This window comes from Corvus hawaiiensis, chromosome 1, assembly GCF_020740725.1.
Source record: "Corvus hawaiiensis isolate bCorHaw1 chromosome 1, bCorHaw1.pri.cur, whole genome shotgun sequence".
NCBI lineage: Eukaryota > Metazoa > Chordata > Aves > Passeriformes > Corvidae > Corvus > Corvus hawaiiensis.
This window is the reverse complement of record NC_063213.1, coordinates 95676967-95692636: the sequence shown is the minus strand read 5'-3', so window position 1 is coordinate 95692636 and position 15670 is coordinate 95676967. Positions and strand designations below refer to the sequence as shown.

The 15670-nt window shown below is 57.8% G+C and overlaps 1 protein-coding gene across 1 annotated transcript in view; it reads right to left on the bottom strand.

Moving 5' to 3' along the window:
• The window catches only part of ZNF385C (zinc finger protein 385C), a 58673-nt gene extending 43472 nt beyond the window's left edge, over nt 1–15201 (bottom strand). Inside the window, exon 1 of the mRNA XM_048316917.1 lies at nt 15043–15201. Coding sequence (XP_048172874.1) covers nt 15043–15079 — 37 coding nt within the window. The 5' untranslated portion in view covers nt 15080–15201. The remainder of the gene's footprint in view (nt 1–15042) is intronic.
• Between the last annotated feature and the right edge of the window lie 469 nt (nt 15202–15670).

Sequence of the window (15670 nt, the reverse complement as noted above, 5' to 3'; positions counted from 1 at the left end):
AGCATCCCACAGCATCCCAGAAAAGCCACTGGCTGGGCATGAGATACATCAGCGGGGCAGTGGGGTTCTGGCCAAGCTACAAATCCTGATGAGAGAGCAGGTTTGATGCAGGTCAGGTCCTTTCCCTCATTTCCTGTGTTCTGGATAACCTGGGGACAGACCCATCAAGGCCACCCTGGGCACAGGGAGTGCTGTTATCCCAGCCCGATCAGAAGTTCCCATGCACATGCAGCCTGAACATCTGTGCAGGGATGTTCTCTCAGCGTCCTACCCCAGCACAGACCCTCATGCTCCCTCCTGCCATCAGCACCAGTTTGTGTCCCATGGGACTTTTATTTGGCCTGAACTCAACAGAGCCAACACATGGGACCAGAACCTCCCCCCAGGTCAAACTGCCTTTGCCACAGAGCTGAGGGGACCTGACAGCAGCTAATTGGGAGATCTCTCCATTCAGTGACATGGGATCAGGGAAAACACCACCTGAACAGAAAGTGCATGAGTTTGGTCAGAGAGCAAGAAATCTGAAGAAAAAAAAATCTTATTTGAGTTCGCTAGACTCCATTCTACTGAATCCACCTTCCTTGCCTCCAGCTAAATACACACAACAGTAAATAAAAGCAGCAGAAGTAAAAGAAAGTGTTGGTATGAAAGTGGCCACCAACAGTTGTCACAAAATTCCCTCAAACCCCCTGAGTAAGGACCAATTTCATGGTCCTTGTTCACATCTGTAAGGACCCTCAGGAAAGCCAGAGCTGCCACAACCCTTCACCCAAGCACAACTCAAATCACTGCATCCCATCACCTCAGGGTCTGCACCCTTAAGCAGCTCTGTGATCCTGCCACTGCCGTGCATGTTTGCACCAGGGCCCCTGGCTGTGCCTCCCTCCAGAGCCACCAGGGAGCCCCAGACCCCCTGTGGCAGCAGCCCCACCATCCTGCCTCCTTACAGACCCCTCACCACTGGCACAGGCAATTTCCAGCCCACCCACCCATCTGGGCTCAGGATAAAGCAATGCTGAAGAGGCAGCACCTGGTGCCCCAGCCTGGCACAGGAGGCTCCTACCTGGTGCTGGTGAAGGGGACGCTGAGCCCTGCCCTTGGCACCGGCGAGCTGAGCTGGCTCCTGCCCTTGTGCCACGGCCGTCAGGGCACCACAGCCGCCCCTATGCCCGGAGAGTTCCAGACACTTGTCTCATATTTCAAGGAGCACTTCAAATGCGGTTCGATCGCCACTAAATCAGCCCTCATCAGCAGCCTCCGGACGAGAGCCGGCACGTCCGAGTTGGTGCCTGTGGCTCAGCAAGTTCCCAAAGAGCCCGGAGCGTCACGCGGGGCAGTGGGCGCCAGCTGGCAGGGGGTGGCACTGGAGGAGCCACCTTGAGCCAAGAGCAGGCGGATGCACCTGACAGCAGCTCTCAGTGACAGGGGAGCTGGGGGAATGGGGCCGCTTTCCACGCTGCCTCGAAGGTTGGGCCGAGAGAATTCCCTGTGCAACTTCATAAAGAGGCACCAGCTGCTGGTGGAGGGATGGGAAGGCCACTGGCCTCGCTGCAGTGGGCACAGGGGGCTCTGCCCTGGACATGGAGGCGGCCCAGGGGACCTGCTATTGCATCAGGAGATGCTTCAATGTCCCAGCCTGAGAGCTGAGCAGATCCAGGCAGACCGCAGGTTTTGGAGGGGCCTGGCCATGCCTGCAGCACTTTCAGCATTTCATAAGACTGCATCAAACCAGCTGCCCCCCCAGCCCCGGCATATGCTCCACTCCACTAATGCCAGAGCGAGGCACATTTTAGGATCAGTCCGTAAACCATCCGTTGTCAGAGCAAGGATTAGTGTGAGCCGTCTCTCCCCAAGGGCTCTGGACTGCAGGCTGGCTCCTGGCACGGGCACCACGGCACACAGGGGGCTCAGACCATGCGCAACCCTCAGCTCTGGATCCCCCAAATGCCCGGCTCTTACCCTCAGATGCTCTCAGGGTTCCCCTCAGCCCCGTTCCCACATGCTGAAGGGCAGTGGGACATCTTGCAGCCTCCCGGGAGGGCAGGGAGCATCACACGGAGCACGGTGCCTCTGCGCCTGTCCTCTCCTTTGCACACCAAGATCATTAACACCGCAGGGCTGCGCGTCCCCTGAATCAGCAGATCCCAGCCCTGCTCCCGGGCAGTGAGGACAGCTGAAACCCAGCTGAAGGAGACGCCATGGAGGGAACAATGCTGCTCCTCTGCAGCGGGGCAGGGAATGTGCCCATCCACTCTAGGAAGCAAAACCTAGGCAGTGCCACCTGCTCTCAAACCAGCAGCGAAAACAGCAAAGCAAAGAGGCGGGGAGTGTGAGATTCCGTCCCAGGGTTCGGCTGTAGGTGTGAGCACAGCGCAGGGAGCAGTGGGAGAGGAAGGACTGAGGCTCCGTGATTCATCGCCCCGACTGGCCGTGGGCCCCCAGCCACTCCGCTGGCCAAGGAGAACCTGACAGGATCACAGCATCCTTCAGGATTCTTGTGGTCAGCACCACAAGATTAGGGCAGAGCCACGTCTCACAGAGCCACTGTGTTCTCTCGGGAAATAAAATTCAGAGAACCAGGTGATGCACAGGGAGGGTCTGAGCCCTGGCTGCACCTCGTGCTCCCCTCGCTGTTGGCTGAAGCTGCCACAGGGAAGTTCCCAGAGAAGATGATTTTCCACAAGTGCAGGATCCAGAATGAGATCCAGGCCAGCTCCTGAGGACCTGCCACCCCCACTGCAGGCACCAACAGCTGGGTCAGCAGCGGTGCCACTGGAGGCACAATGCCACAAGCATCGGCAGAGCACCCTGGTGGTGCTGGCAGTGCTGGTCCCACTCCCCACCCACGTGTTCCCCTTGGCAAAGGTGAGGACACCCACCACGAGCACTTACAGTGATGAGTAGGGTTCCAGCAGGTCCCACACCAGAGCTGGGCATTGTCTTCCCTCCCAGCTCCCCTCACTCCCACGTCTGGGTCAGGAGCTTTTCACGGCAGAAATTGGCTTTTAAGAGAATTTGTGGAGAGCTGCTGGCTAACAGGAGACCTCCAGTTTAAGCTGGAGCTCTCAAAGGCTCCTCTGTTACAACGTAAATTAAATATTTGATAGTGCTAAGCAAGTGACATTTGCAGTCCGGTCACAGCAGGGGTATCAGATAGATATTTGCAACGGGATCTGTTTAAATCCATGTAGTGCTTTGGATCCGTACATCAAAACAAGCCCAGAGCTTTATTAAAATCAATGTTATCAAACACCCTGCTGGGGGAGGCTCTGGAGCCCATGTGGTGGGGCTGGGGGGCAGCTGAACCCTGCTGAGCTGCTAGGCTGCAGTATGGTGCAGCTTTGGAAGAGATTCTTCTTTAAAATTCAAGAGTAGCAAGAGACTTGTCCCTACCTGCAGCTGTGGGAGGGAGATTCCCTGCAGCAGAAAAAAGGGAAAGCACTGACCCAGCCCCAGGTGGAACTGGTTTTCAATCAGATCTCTTATATATGAGAGATTTCTGATACCTGACACTGGATCAGACATGATCCCATCCCAAATCCCTCAGACACATATTCCAGAAACTGCCACGAGGTTGTTCAGTCTGAAAAATGCCTGATTCCCTTCCCCAGCTCAGCAAAGCTGCATGGAAACACACTTTGTCAAAGTATAACAAAACTACTTTCATCACCTACCCTAAAAAAAGGGCTTGGAAACATAAAGGCTGCAAAGGACTTTCTGCATCTGTCACAGGAGATGTGACAAAGTGACACAGACTTCAGGCTACTTGTTGACAGCGAACGCCCTTCACGGACAGATCTGGGGAAGATTTCCTTACCAGCACATGGCTCAGTCCCATCAGCTGTGGCGGGAGGGGAGGCTCCCAAGCACTGTCCCAGGACTGCTCTGGGTCTGCCCTTGGCCCAGAGCTCTGGGAAGATGGGTCCAGGGACAGCCGGACACCCCAATGACGTGGCTGAGGGGCCTCCCCGCCACCAGCCCGATCTGCCCCAGTTCTGTGGCACTTGTCACAGTGCTGAAGCTCCCAAACCTCCCAGCTGTTGGGAAAAGTTAGAAAAAGCATCTCGAGCTGAAAGGGAGATGACAAGTAAAAAGAACCCCGAATTTATTGTTTTCTCAGAATTTAGAGTGGGAGGAAGGAAAATGGGACGACCCATGATTTTTTAATGCCTGCAGTTGGCAGCTCCGTATTTAATGTGACAGCATCCCTTTAAGAAAAATATGTTCATACACAAGGAAGAAAATAAATTGGCGAAGCAATTTGCTTTCAAGCTAGGCTGACAACTCCCCACTCCAACGTTTTGCTGCAGCCTTGGGTGAGCCACAGTGGCCGGCACTCCATGCTGAGCAGGGATCATCTCAGAGGTTAAGGATGCTTCACTGAGTGACAAACCCATCTGGGAGCAGTAATTTATCCCAGAGATGGTGCAAAGAAAGAGTGGAAGGAATAATTCATTGTGTGTGAGGCAACGAGGAGACGTGCTGTCATGTTACCACACTGACAACTCCCCGACACAAACAGAGATGCTTGTTACGGAGCCTGAACCCACACGATCAAAGGGGCTTCTGCTTTTGGGGTAGGAAGGGAGAAAAAAAGACAGGAAGAAAGGAAAATAAGAGCTAAATCAAAGCCTTGTTACCATTTCTCATGAAAGAAATTTGTGAGAAATGCTCTTTGCAGAGCAATTAGTCACCAGGATCTGAGACGAGCGCCCAGCAGGACCCACTGCTGACGCCCTGGGGCTGGGGAGGAGCACCCTGGTGTTGCTGCTCAGAGCAGCCTGGGGGGAACATGATCGAGCTGGCAGTGCCAGCAGGAAGGACCTGTCTGATAGGGGACAGCGCGATGGCACCAGAGCCATGGGGAAGAGAGGAGTCAGAAACCAGGGTCCAAAACCATCCCTCACTCCTGCATGCCACTCAGTTGGAGGTCAGGGCTCCCCAGAATGATGCTGCACTCCCAGCACTTGAGGTGCCTGCTGACAGTGGCAGCTCTGAACTCAAGCCCTTAAAGCCCCCATCTTGGTGATGGTGTTGCCACACCCGAGGGTGGCACAAAATCCCTGAGCCCCCCGAGGTGCTACTGAGGGGTCCTCAAGACTGATGGGGGTGCAAGGGTCCTGTCAGAACCGTGCTGCAGGAGCACTGGCCTTCAGCCTCAGTTCACACCTTGAAACCCTGACTTGTCTGTGAACACCAGGATGCCAGCGCTGACAGGCATGGAAATGAAATGGGACAGATGATAATGAATTGCCCACATCCCTCAGTGTCTCCTGGATGTGGAGTAATGAAGTTATACAGTGCTCACTGGCTGGAGGACAGAAGAAGAGTTTTAGAGCTCGGGTTTAATCAGTTCAGTGACAAGCATGGCCTGGATTCGTTCCCTCTTCTCGCCACGGTTTGGTGTCTCCACTCCTGTCCCAGCTCCCGGCTCCTGTCAGCCCCAGCACTCACTGCCTTGCTCCTGCAGCACTGGGATGGAGCTGCAGGAACCCAGTCACTGCAGCGTGAGAATCCTGTGCTGTGTTGGAGGTCATCGGTGTCAGGAGAGAAGCACGTGTATCCAATTAGACTGGGAAACCTCTGCTCCCAGAAGGGCAGAGGGCAGCTGGAGTATTTATTTGGGCAGCAGCATTAGCGTTATTTAATGAGTTCGGGTGGGTCAGCGTTCCTGTTTGAAAGGAATTCCTAAATAGACTAATGAAAAGTTGCTTGTCTCCCTGCCATGGAGACAGCCCCACTCCTGCTCCCTCCTGCGCATCGGCGCTGAGCAGCAGAGATCTCCCTGCTCCCTCTCTGTGCTCACCTGCCTCCCACACGTGCATGACATTGCCATCGCTGCCGCGCTGTCACCGCAGCGGCTGCCACGCTGTCACCGGAGGGTACCTGGCACAGCAGGGAGACAGGGCTGCGCTGGGCACGGCTCACATCGTCCGCGCGTGTGGCCAGCGGGCAGCACGGAGCCATGGCTGGGGCAGAGGCTGGTCCTTCCATAGGGTATTCCCGGGGTGAAGCCAGGGAGCTGCTGCTCCTCCAGCTGGGCGCCGGATGCAGCCCTGCGCTCAGTGCTGCCCGCCAGCGAATTCCAGGCAGTGGGAAACGAGGTGGCGAGGTGGCCCGGGCAGAGGGGCTGCTGACAAGTCGGTCTCCTGCCACACAAAGCAGGAGCCAAGGGTCCAAGCATGTCCCTGCACGGGCAGAATGCCGGGTCGCAGCCAGGATAGGAGAGGCAGCCAAGGCACGGCCCTACGAGCTGCCTCGGGGCTGCACTGGGGCCGGGATCCCAGCGGAAGCCCCGCAGTCGCCAGCCCATTGCCAGGGCTCCCGGCTCCCCGGGGCGTGCGGGGGACAGCGGCGAGAGGCTCAGCTCCGCTGGCAGCTGCCGAGAGGTGGAGGCGTTGCTGTTATGAAAACATGCGAGGGCTGTGTCTGAAAACATTGTGAGGAGCCAGCTCCATAAATAGGCCCTTTATGGCTCTTCCCTGCGCTGAGACAGGCCCTTTCACACACGCTTGGCTCCGGCACGGCGGGTTACGCGGCTAAAACAGCCCTGTGTCGGGTGGGGGAGACTGGGGAGCACCGGCAGACGGGACACGGACACTGCGGCATCACCCCTGAGCAGGGGCCGCCCCCACCGCACCAGCACCCGTGAACAGCAGCCCGTGCCCCCCGGCAGGAGCTGCGGTGCCCGTGGGAGGACAGAGACCAGGACGGTGACCCGTGCTGTCACGGGACACGGGCAGCAGCTGCTCGGCTGCCACCACCTCCGCGGGCAGCACGCCCCGGCGCCGCAGCACACGGCCGCGATTAATCAATGGTTTCATCAGGGAGTTGTCATTAATTGAGCAGCTCCTGTGGCCATGGAGCCAAGTGGTCTGTCCAGTGTCAGAAGACGCGCATGCAGCAGTAGCTCTTCACTGCTTTCGGCCACATCCATTTAACGCGATGACAGTTCCGTTTGTGCCTCCTCAGCAAACGTCCCCCGGTGTGGGAGCATTGGTGACTAAAGCAGCGGGTGAACCATTAGTGACTCAGCGCATAATTTTGCTCATTTTGTGCCTTTTTTTAGCGCGGGGCGGACAGAGCTCACACAGCAAACTCTCGCCAGGCACCGCCACCGCTCCCTCACAGCATCCCAGCTCCGGGCACCCACCTGGGGTTGGGGACCTTCTGCAGGCAACCATCTGTTTGATGTGGTTCTGCCCTGGAAAACAGGGAGAAGAAGCTGGAAAACACTGCCAAGGGTTTTGCCTTGTTCTTCATTCTCCCTTTCACTGTTTTCTTTCTGACCTGGGAAAAGGCAAGGGGAGCGCTGCAGCCGCGGGGAGCTGGACAGCCCCGGCAGCCCCGGCTGCGCAGCTCGCACTGCGCTGGCGCTGACCCGGCAGCTGCCTTTATCGAGAGCAAAGCACTGAGCTCTTGTCTTGGCGGTAACTGATGTCTGCAAACACCAGGTGCCGGCTTGAATTAAGAAGCTCTTTGAGCTGGAATTGTGCTGAACACCCAGCGCTGCGGTGAACGCTGCCAGAGGAACCTCTGTCCGGACCACCTGCATCAACCCAAGGACCCAATGGCTGCATCCCGCAGGCTGGAGACAGTGACGTGTCAGTAATTTCCTCTCATCCTTACAGACAGGGCAGCCACAGCACGGCAGCCGTACAAGTGCAGAAACCCGACATGTGAGAGTAGGACCAGCTCTGAGTGACTCCATGTCCGGCAGGGCTGACCTGGCTGTCGGCGTGTCCGCACCTCCAGGTGATCCGTGTAGGAGCAGGGAATGAGGTCAATGTCCTCGGCACCGCCACTGCACCTGCACGGATCCCCCTCCATCCAGGGGGATGAGCTGAGCCACTCAGGTTCCCCCGTGCCACCTCTTTTGTGCATAGATCTGTGCAATCACACGGCCAGTGTGACCAACGCAACCAGTGCCAGCCGCCAGCCACTCCCATCTCCCATGGGCAGCTGCTGCTGCTGCTGGCAAATGGTCACCCAGTGTCACCAAACTCTCTCATGGAGTCAGAGTGACAGAGCCCCAAAGCAGTTTCAGGGATGGCAGCCCCAGCCACCCGGGGGGGGGACAGCGAATTGTCACCTCCCTAAAGCAGCTTTGTCTTTGCTTTAATGATTTCCCAGCTGCTTCCCCATTTCAGCCGATAATGGGACTTCACTCTCTATCTGGGTCTGAGAGGCGCTTGTCTTGTTCAGGCTGGAGAAAATCAATTCCCCTCTCACTCAAGTCTTTGCAAGACAGATGAACTGAAGATCGTGCCTGCCTGAGCAAAATATTTATTCAGTCTGGGAACAGATTTACTTTTGAACCTTCTATAAATACAGCTGAGGGCCCCCATTTAATCCCTTACCAGAAGACCTAATTTTATTTGTTTTATGTTTTAAAGAATCCTCCCTTTTCCAACGCCTTGTCAGCAGGTGAAGAAAGGCAGGATTTTTGGCACTCAGCTTGGCAGTGGGCATAGCCAGCGGTGCTGGGCAGCCACTGCCTGGTGCCACTGCAGGATGGGGCTCGGTGGTGAGAGGGTGAGACCCCTGCACTGCTGGGTCTGGGTTCTACAGGGTTTCCTGCCCTCTGTTACTGATTTACACCCATCAAAGCTCTGCTGGAGCCAAGGCAGGCAGGGAGAGGCCAAATCCTCCACAGAGGCGTCTTTGTGATCCTGCCTGCCCTGCCCACATGAGGATCCCTGTGCTGGGGGCAGAGTCTCCATCTCAGCAGCATCTCCATCTCATGCACGACCCTCTACGGCCCCTCAAGACTTGTGACCACCTTCCTGCAGACCCATCACCACATCTGCATGAGCCCCCTGGGACCAGCCACGCTTCGCTCCATCCACAGCCAAAACAGGCTTCATGTGCCATGTGCTAATTAGGATTTGAAGGGGCAGCTGTTTATCCGTGATACAGCAGGCACTTCACCACCAACCAGTGCCTCTCCCCATCACCCTCCCCATGGGGTGACACACCTAGTAGGGACCCTGCCTGGGACTGCAGCATCACACCAGCCTGACCCTCCACTGGTCCTGCATCCTGCCCTGCCTGCATTATCTGTCACTCCACAGCCAGTGGTCCCTCAGCTGGGGCTGCAGAGGGGTTGGGGTTCCTGCCACTGGCAAGAGAAGGAAAAGCTCCTTGGCCAGCCAGGGGTGGGTGGGCAGTGGGGAGCTGCTCCCAGGGTGCTCAGGGGGATCCTGTCACCTGCCAGCATCTCACTGTCACACACCACCGTGTTCTTGCCAGAGGGTTTGCCCAAGTCCTTAGGAGGAGAAATGTTCCCAAGGACAAACTGAAAAGCTTTCCCAGCACCAAGAAGATGCCAAAAGCCAGCAGGTGCTGGAGCTGATTTTCTGCCGCCGGAACCCACCTTGGCACTTCCCTGGGCCAGAGCCCCATGGCCGTGGGAGCAGCACTGGCACCACAACAGTGCCGGCAGCAGGCCAGCACTGGAGGGGCAGGTGGCTGCCAGGTGTCTGTAAATCCCTTTGGGGACATCCAAGCTGCATCACTGTGGCACCTGCATTGGTCATTGGTCCACTCATCTGCTGCGTAAGTCAGCATCAGTCAGCACTCATCCTGCCCCGAGATTCCGACGCTGCTTTGTGCCTTGCAGTGGTGATGGAGCACACAAGTCATCATCTCCCTCCACATCTGGCCAGGAAGGTGAGATTCTGGCACAGATGTGAATGCTAGGGTGCTGGTTCCAGGTCCCTCCCCGAGCTCTGCAGCAGCTCCTGGCCAGGAGTGAGCTCCTGCACAGACCCAGGATGGGCAGACAGACCCCAGCCTGGACAAGGGAATTGCTGTGTTCCCATTTGGCATATCCCCAGCCCTTGGAAGGCTCGTCCAAAGGCACAGCATGCTCTACACCACAACTGGCTCACTTATTTGACACACTTATCAAATTGTTATTACACCTGTTGGCTAATTACCTCCTCTGGAAACCAGAGGGGACATAAATTTGACATTGACCTGTGCAAACCTGCAGCTCTACAGATGTCAGCTGGGTCTGGGGGGCTCAGTGGGGCTTGGGAGAAGTGGGGGACTGAGAATGTGTCTCTGTGAAAGTGTCCCTCCCTGCCCCACCAGCCCACTGCTGCTGTCCCATGCCCCAACAAGATGGGGAGTGGGGAGCCCAGGAGTCATGGTGAACCCCCTGCACCACATGCCTGGGGTGCCAGCAGTGCCCTTCCTGCACTCTCTGCCTTCCTGAGCACAGATTAATCTGGGAGAGCTTTAATCCGCTAAAGCGCTTTCGTAACAGCCCTCAAAAATAAGCCTGGAGAGTTCCTAATACTTCTTGAAATTTTGGAGTTGGGATATTTATAGGCTCTGGCCTTGCATGAGACAAAGCACACCCAGCACTGGGCGGGAGGGCTCTGAGGTGGAGGAACCTGCTCTGGGGGGGACCCACTGCCTGACATCAGCTCTCGCCCCCCAGCCTGGCCAGCAGCCGCTCTGTGCCACTCCCAGTCTCCTGCTGGCACCGTAACAAGCTTCCCTTGTTTGGGATTTTTATGGGTTTTTTTCCTACAAGCATTTCAGGCTCCTCAGAAGAGCCTCCAGCCCAGCGCACAGACCGGCTCTGTGCCTTCAGCCCTTCAAACGAGTGCAGAGCAGCAGCGCTTCCGACCAAGACAAACAGCAGTGACACCGCATCCCCTGGGCACGTGGCCGAGGCCCACCCCACATTCAACAGTTCCTTCATCCCGCTGATGCAGAGCAAGGGCCAGTGGCCAGATATCAGAAGCAGAAATACTCAAACAGGAGACAGAGTAGCATCAGCCTGATTCCTGCCAGAGAGGCCCCAGCTCATCCCCTGACCGGTGGGCACAAGGCAGAGGAGTGGGCAAAGCTGGCACAGAGCTGCCAGGATCAAACCTGTTGGCCAGAGGAACCCAGCACCTCACCACAGGAAGCATCAGGGGTGCCCAGTCCCCTCAGCACCCTGAGCCCGGCTGCTGCTGCCTGACCAAGGTCCAGCAGCTGGGGCAGCTCCTGACTCCAGGCAGACACAGGCACAGATCAGGGCTTCACCTCAAAATGTTTCCTTTGCAATTTCCCAGTGATCTTTCTTATCAACTAATTGAAACATTTCCATAATTAGGCCAGAGAAAATCACGACTCAGGAACGTTCCCATTTCAAAGCAGAGCAGATCTGTTTCGTATCAAGGGCTCAGAGCCCTCGCCAGAGCCAGGATCCCCCAGGTTCTCCCATGACTGGGACTCAGCCTGGGCCCACCCCTGCAGGGCCCCACAGCCCCAAGCCCACCACCAGCCCCTCTCCTTGGCACCCTGCCGGGAATTCATCTTGGGGAAAAGGCTGTTTACATTGCAGGGGGAAAAGGTAGGTTTTATAAAAAAACAACCATAAAGAGCCCTCTGACAGTGAGGGATTCTCCGTGCCTTCAGCCCCTATGAAGTCAGGAGTGCTTGGGGAAGCACCCACCCTGCCCCACAGCCATGCAGAGCAAAGTCCCCCCCCTGCCCACAGCCGGGTGCCTGTGTCAGCCCTGCCACCACAGCCAGGCTGGGCACACCAGCATCCTGATGCCTCTGAAACACCAACACCTGCATCTCGGGGAGCACCAGGGAAGCTCCCACAGGACCTGCGGCATCCTGTGCCCGCAGAGTGGTTCATGGCTCCTTAAATCTGCAGGTTCCCTTTGATGACTGGCAAGTAAATTGTTGTATTTCTAACAGAAATGGAGCAGTTGTTACAGTGCAGCTGCAGCCTGGATTTCCTTGAGAGCACAGACATAATTCCTGACAGGGGCTTTCTGACACAGAAATTATGGCGCTATTTTGGAGGCAATCTCAGCGCATCATACTAAGAAACACCCTTTGTACATCACAATATCGTTGCTAAATTGACAAATAGACCCTCATGGGCCTCATTATTCTGCTCTGGATGTACATTTTTGCGTTTTTATCATCCCTAGAAATGATTAAAGGGCTGCAGAACTGAGGGCTCTGGCTTTGGAAAACTCAAACTCCAGTCCCAATTGAGCTGAGAAACAGGAGAAGCAGTTGGAAGGGCTGCAGGGCTCGGAAAGGGAATCTTTGCCCCTATGATGTGTGAGTCTGGCACGTTTTGGGGACTGTCCTGTGCTTCCATGACAGGTTTGCTTTTAGCCCTGGAAATTCACCAGTGTAAAGCAATGGGACTGACATTTCCAGTACTGGATTGGGAACATCTGTGCAAAGGTCCTTGTTCAGTCAATAGCAGACTTGTGTTGTGCACTTGTAGAAATGCATTGATCTCCCCAGAAAGATTAGATAAAAGCCAAACAGGAGGAAGGTCTCCAGAAATACAACAAATAAGAGCCCAAAGACCAAGGTTCCTTTACCAGCCACCAGCCTATGTCTGAGGATGCTGGGGCAATGCTCGAGGAGGATTTTTGGGTTGGAACAGCTGTGGATGGCCACAGCACTGCTCCAGGCTGTGCACATTCCTGCCAGTCCCCGGGGATGAACAGCAGGAGGGTGCAGGCAGAATGACCTAGGGCAACTCTGCCCTGTCCATGTCCCCATCGGCACATTGAGAGAAGCCTTGTCCCAGGACAGCTGGGAATGCCAGGCAGAACACCAGCCCCCATAAACAGTGCAGAGAACATCAGCCAGGCAGGTGGGGAGGGATGGGATGGGATGGGATGGGATGGGATGGGATGGGATGGGATGGGATGGGATGGGATGGGATGGGATGAGATGGGGTGGGATGGGGTGGGATGGGATGGGATGGCTGCTCCAAGCCCACCGGCAGTGCACGCTCCAGCACGATGGCACCTCCTCACATGAGCAGCCAGGCACCCAACCCTCACTTACCAAGGCCAGGACATGCAGCCCTCCACAGTCCAGCACTGGGGTCCAAGCCCTGAGGGCAGTGAGCCACCAGCCCTAAAAAATATTTCTTACTCTTGGGACTATGAAACCAACCTCCCAATTTCTCTATACAGAGGCTGCTGCTCTGTCAGAGTCAAACAGCGCTCGGGCAGCGAGAGCAGCCGCTCTGGAGCCCCGGCCAAGCACGATGCGATGTGAGCTCAGGGATGCTGGTGTACAAGACTCACAGCGGGAAGTCACAGCCTGGCATGACGTCACAGCCCTGCTAACGCAGAGCCTGGCTCTGTGCATTCACAGACGGAGCCACATCCAGGGTCACACCAGCCTTTTTTTTCCAATGCACATGGCAGATTATAGAGCAAGCATGAAATCCACGGCACACGGTATCATCACCCCTCCCTGAACTCTGCATATGGCAAGAGAGTTTCTGGTCGGCGGAATCACACTGGCAGCTACCGAGGGACCGACACAACTCCTCCACCCCCACAGAGCCATTCCAGCCAAGTGACAAACATCATTCAGCAAAGCCGCTGGGCTGGATGCTCCATCGGAAAACACCTGCAGTCACTTAAAAGAAAAAAGTCGGTGGTGGTGGATTTGGATGGCGTTGGCTCAAGAAACTCCCAGCCAGGCTGGCAGACGGGACAGAGCCTCATTTATCCGCGGGCTGTCACACACAGCGGCACTGCCCATTGATGCTATTTTCAGGCACCGTGCCCCACATGCAGACACAGCAGCTCACGCAAACGTCTCCACTCCCCCACTCAGACACCCCAGGTAACAAGGGGGTGAAGCCGATGTGTGCACAGTGCTGAGCAGGGCAGGGCCAGCTCCTGCCTCACATTTTCACCCAAAATTGCTCCCTGTGGGGCAGAGGGGCTGCCATACTTCATGGGACCCACAGACACATCCAGCCCTCGAAGGGGCAGCTCCAGCAGCAAGGTTCCAGTGAGATGGTGCTGATTCCTCCACACTGATGAATCAACCTGGAAGCCCCTTAGAGCCTCCAGGAATGCAATGCCAGGCTCTAGACCCTTCACCTTCACACAGAATCATCTCCTCTATTTAAGCAGCACTTTCAAATTTTGCACTGAAAACAAATCGCAGCGACTTGTGCCAAGATGTTGTTTTCCCACACGCCCATCCAGCAGGATCGGCGCTCACCGCCCTGCCACGGCCCTGCCAAGGGCAGGCACAGGCACGTCCCTGTGCCGGGATCCGTGGGGTTCGCTCTGGGGCAGAGCAAGCCCCAGCCCTGCCCACCCTGATGCAAACTCCTTAAAAGCTTCCACCGTAACTCACTGCTGCTCCAAGTTAACAGCAAAGTCTATCGGTAATGGCCAGGGGAGAGCGGTCAATCTGCTGAGTGGGGATCCTGCTTCTGCCTCCACATTCCTGGACCCAGGGACCCCTCTGCTCCCACCCGGAGACACAGCCAAGAGAAAGCGCTTTTGCACAGCTCAGTGAAGGTCCTTTTCCGTAAGAGCCAAGTGTCCCCGTGGAGGCGGCCAGAGCCTCGGCTCCATTCCCAACACAGCTCTCCATGTCCCGATCCCAGCATGGACGCACGCAGCTCCAGGCACCCTGCGAACAAGCCAGGGAACACGCAGGGTGTGCTGTGCACGCCGAGCACCACAGCCGGGCCCAGAGGGGCCCAGGGACCACTCCACCACCCCCTGCCCCGGCCGGGCCGCACACCCCGACACCTGGGCCAACGCCGCCCGCACCCAGGTGCTGCCGCAGTCCCCAGTCCAGCACACACACCCGTGAGGCTCCCACGCCGTGCACCCCACAGCGCGGGCACCCCGGCGGGGACGAGCCGGGGTTACCGGCACCCAGCGGGTCCCGCTCGGCGTGGGAACCTCAGCCCCGCGCCGGAAAGGGGCTGCGCCGGGGCCTCGGTAAAGTTCCGCTCAAGAAGTTTCCCTCCTGCCCTGACCCCTCCGGGTGGTCAGTGGGGCCGGGGTCCCGCCACCCCCGCCGCCCCTGCCCCGCTGCCCGGCGCCGCCGGGATGGAGCGCGGGGAGCGCCGCGCGCCCCGGCCGAACACCCGGCCCCGCTGCCGGTTCCCGGGGCCCGTCCAGCGCATCCCCCCCTCCCACAACTTTCCTACGCCTGAAACTCCCGGTGCCCACAGCCCAGCCCCGGGGCCGCCGGTGCCGGGAACCCGGCCGCCCCCGCCCGCCCTACCTGCCCAGCCGCCCGGCTCCGCCGCCGTCTGCAGCATCCTCCCGCCGGCTTCTCGCTCCCGGCCGTGCGAGCGCGCTCTCGGAGGAGGACGAGAAGGAGGAGAAGGAGGAGAAGGAGGAAGAGGAGGAGGAGGAGGAGGAGGAGGAGGAAGGAGGGGATGAAGGCAGCGCGCGCGCCGCCGCGGTCCAACCCCCCCTCGGCGCCGCGCGCCCGCACGGAGTGGGAAGGGGAACCCCGGCGGCGCATCCCGGTGCTGCATCCCGCAGCTGCATCCCGCAGCTGCATCCCGCAGCGGCGCCAGGGGCTCGGGGGCATCCTCCCGTCGCGCATCCCTCGGTCACGACTGCCCCGGGCTGGGACGGTGGGGGCACAGGGGCTCCCCAGGCTCTTTCCCGGGGATTCGGGGGTGTCGGTAAGGTGTGTGGCTAGGCTCGCAAAGGAGGGTGAGCTCAGCGGGGCTGTGGGGAGGGCACCTGAATTTCAGGGTACTGAGATGCCCTGTGCAACCAGTGCCCCGGAGAATGGCGGGTCATCAGGTCTCAGAGCCGCCAGGACAAGGGTGTCCAGCCCCGCATCCTGAGCGGTAGCACACAGCCCGGCTCTCCAGGGAGGTGGCACCGCCTGGGGG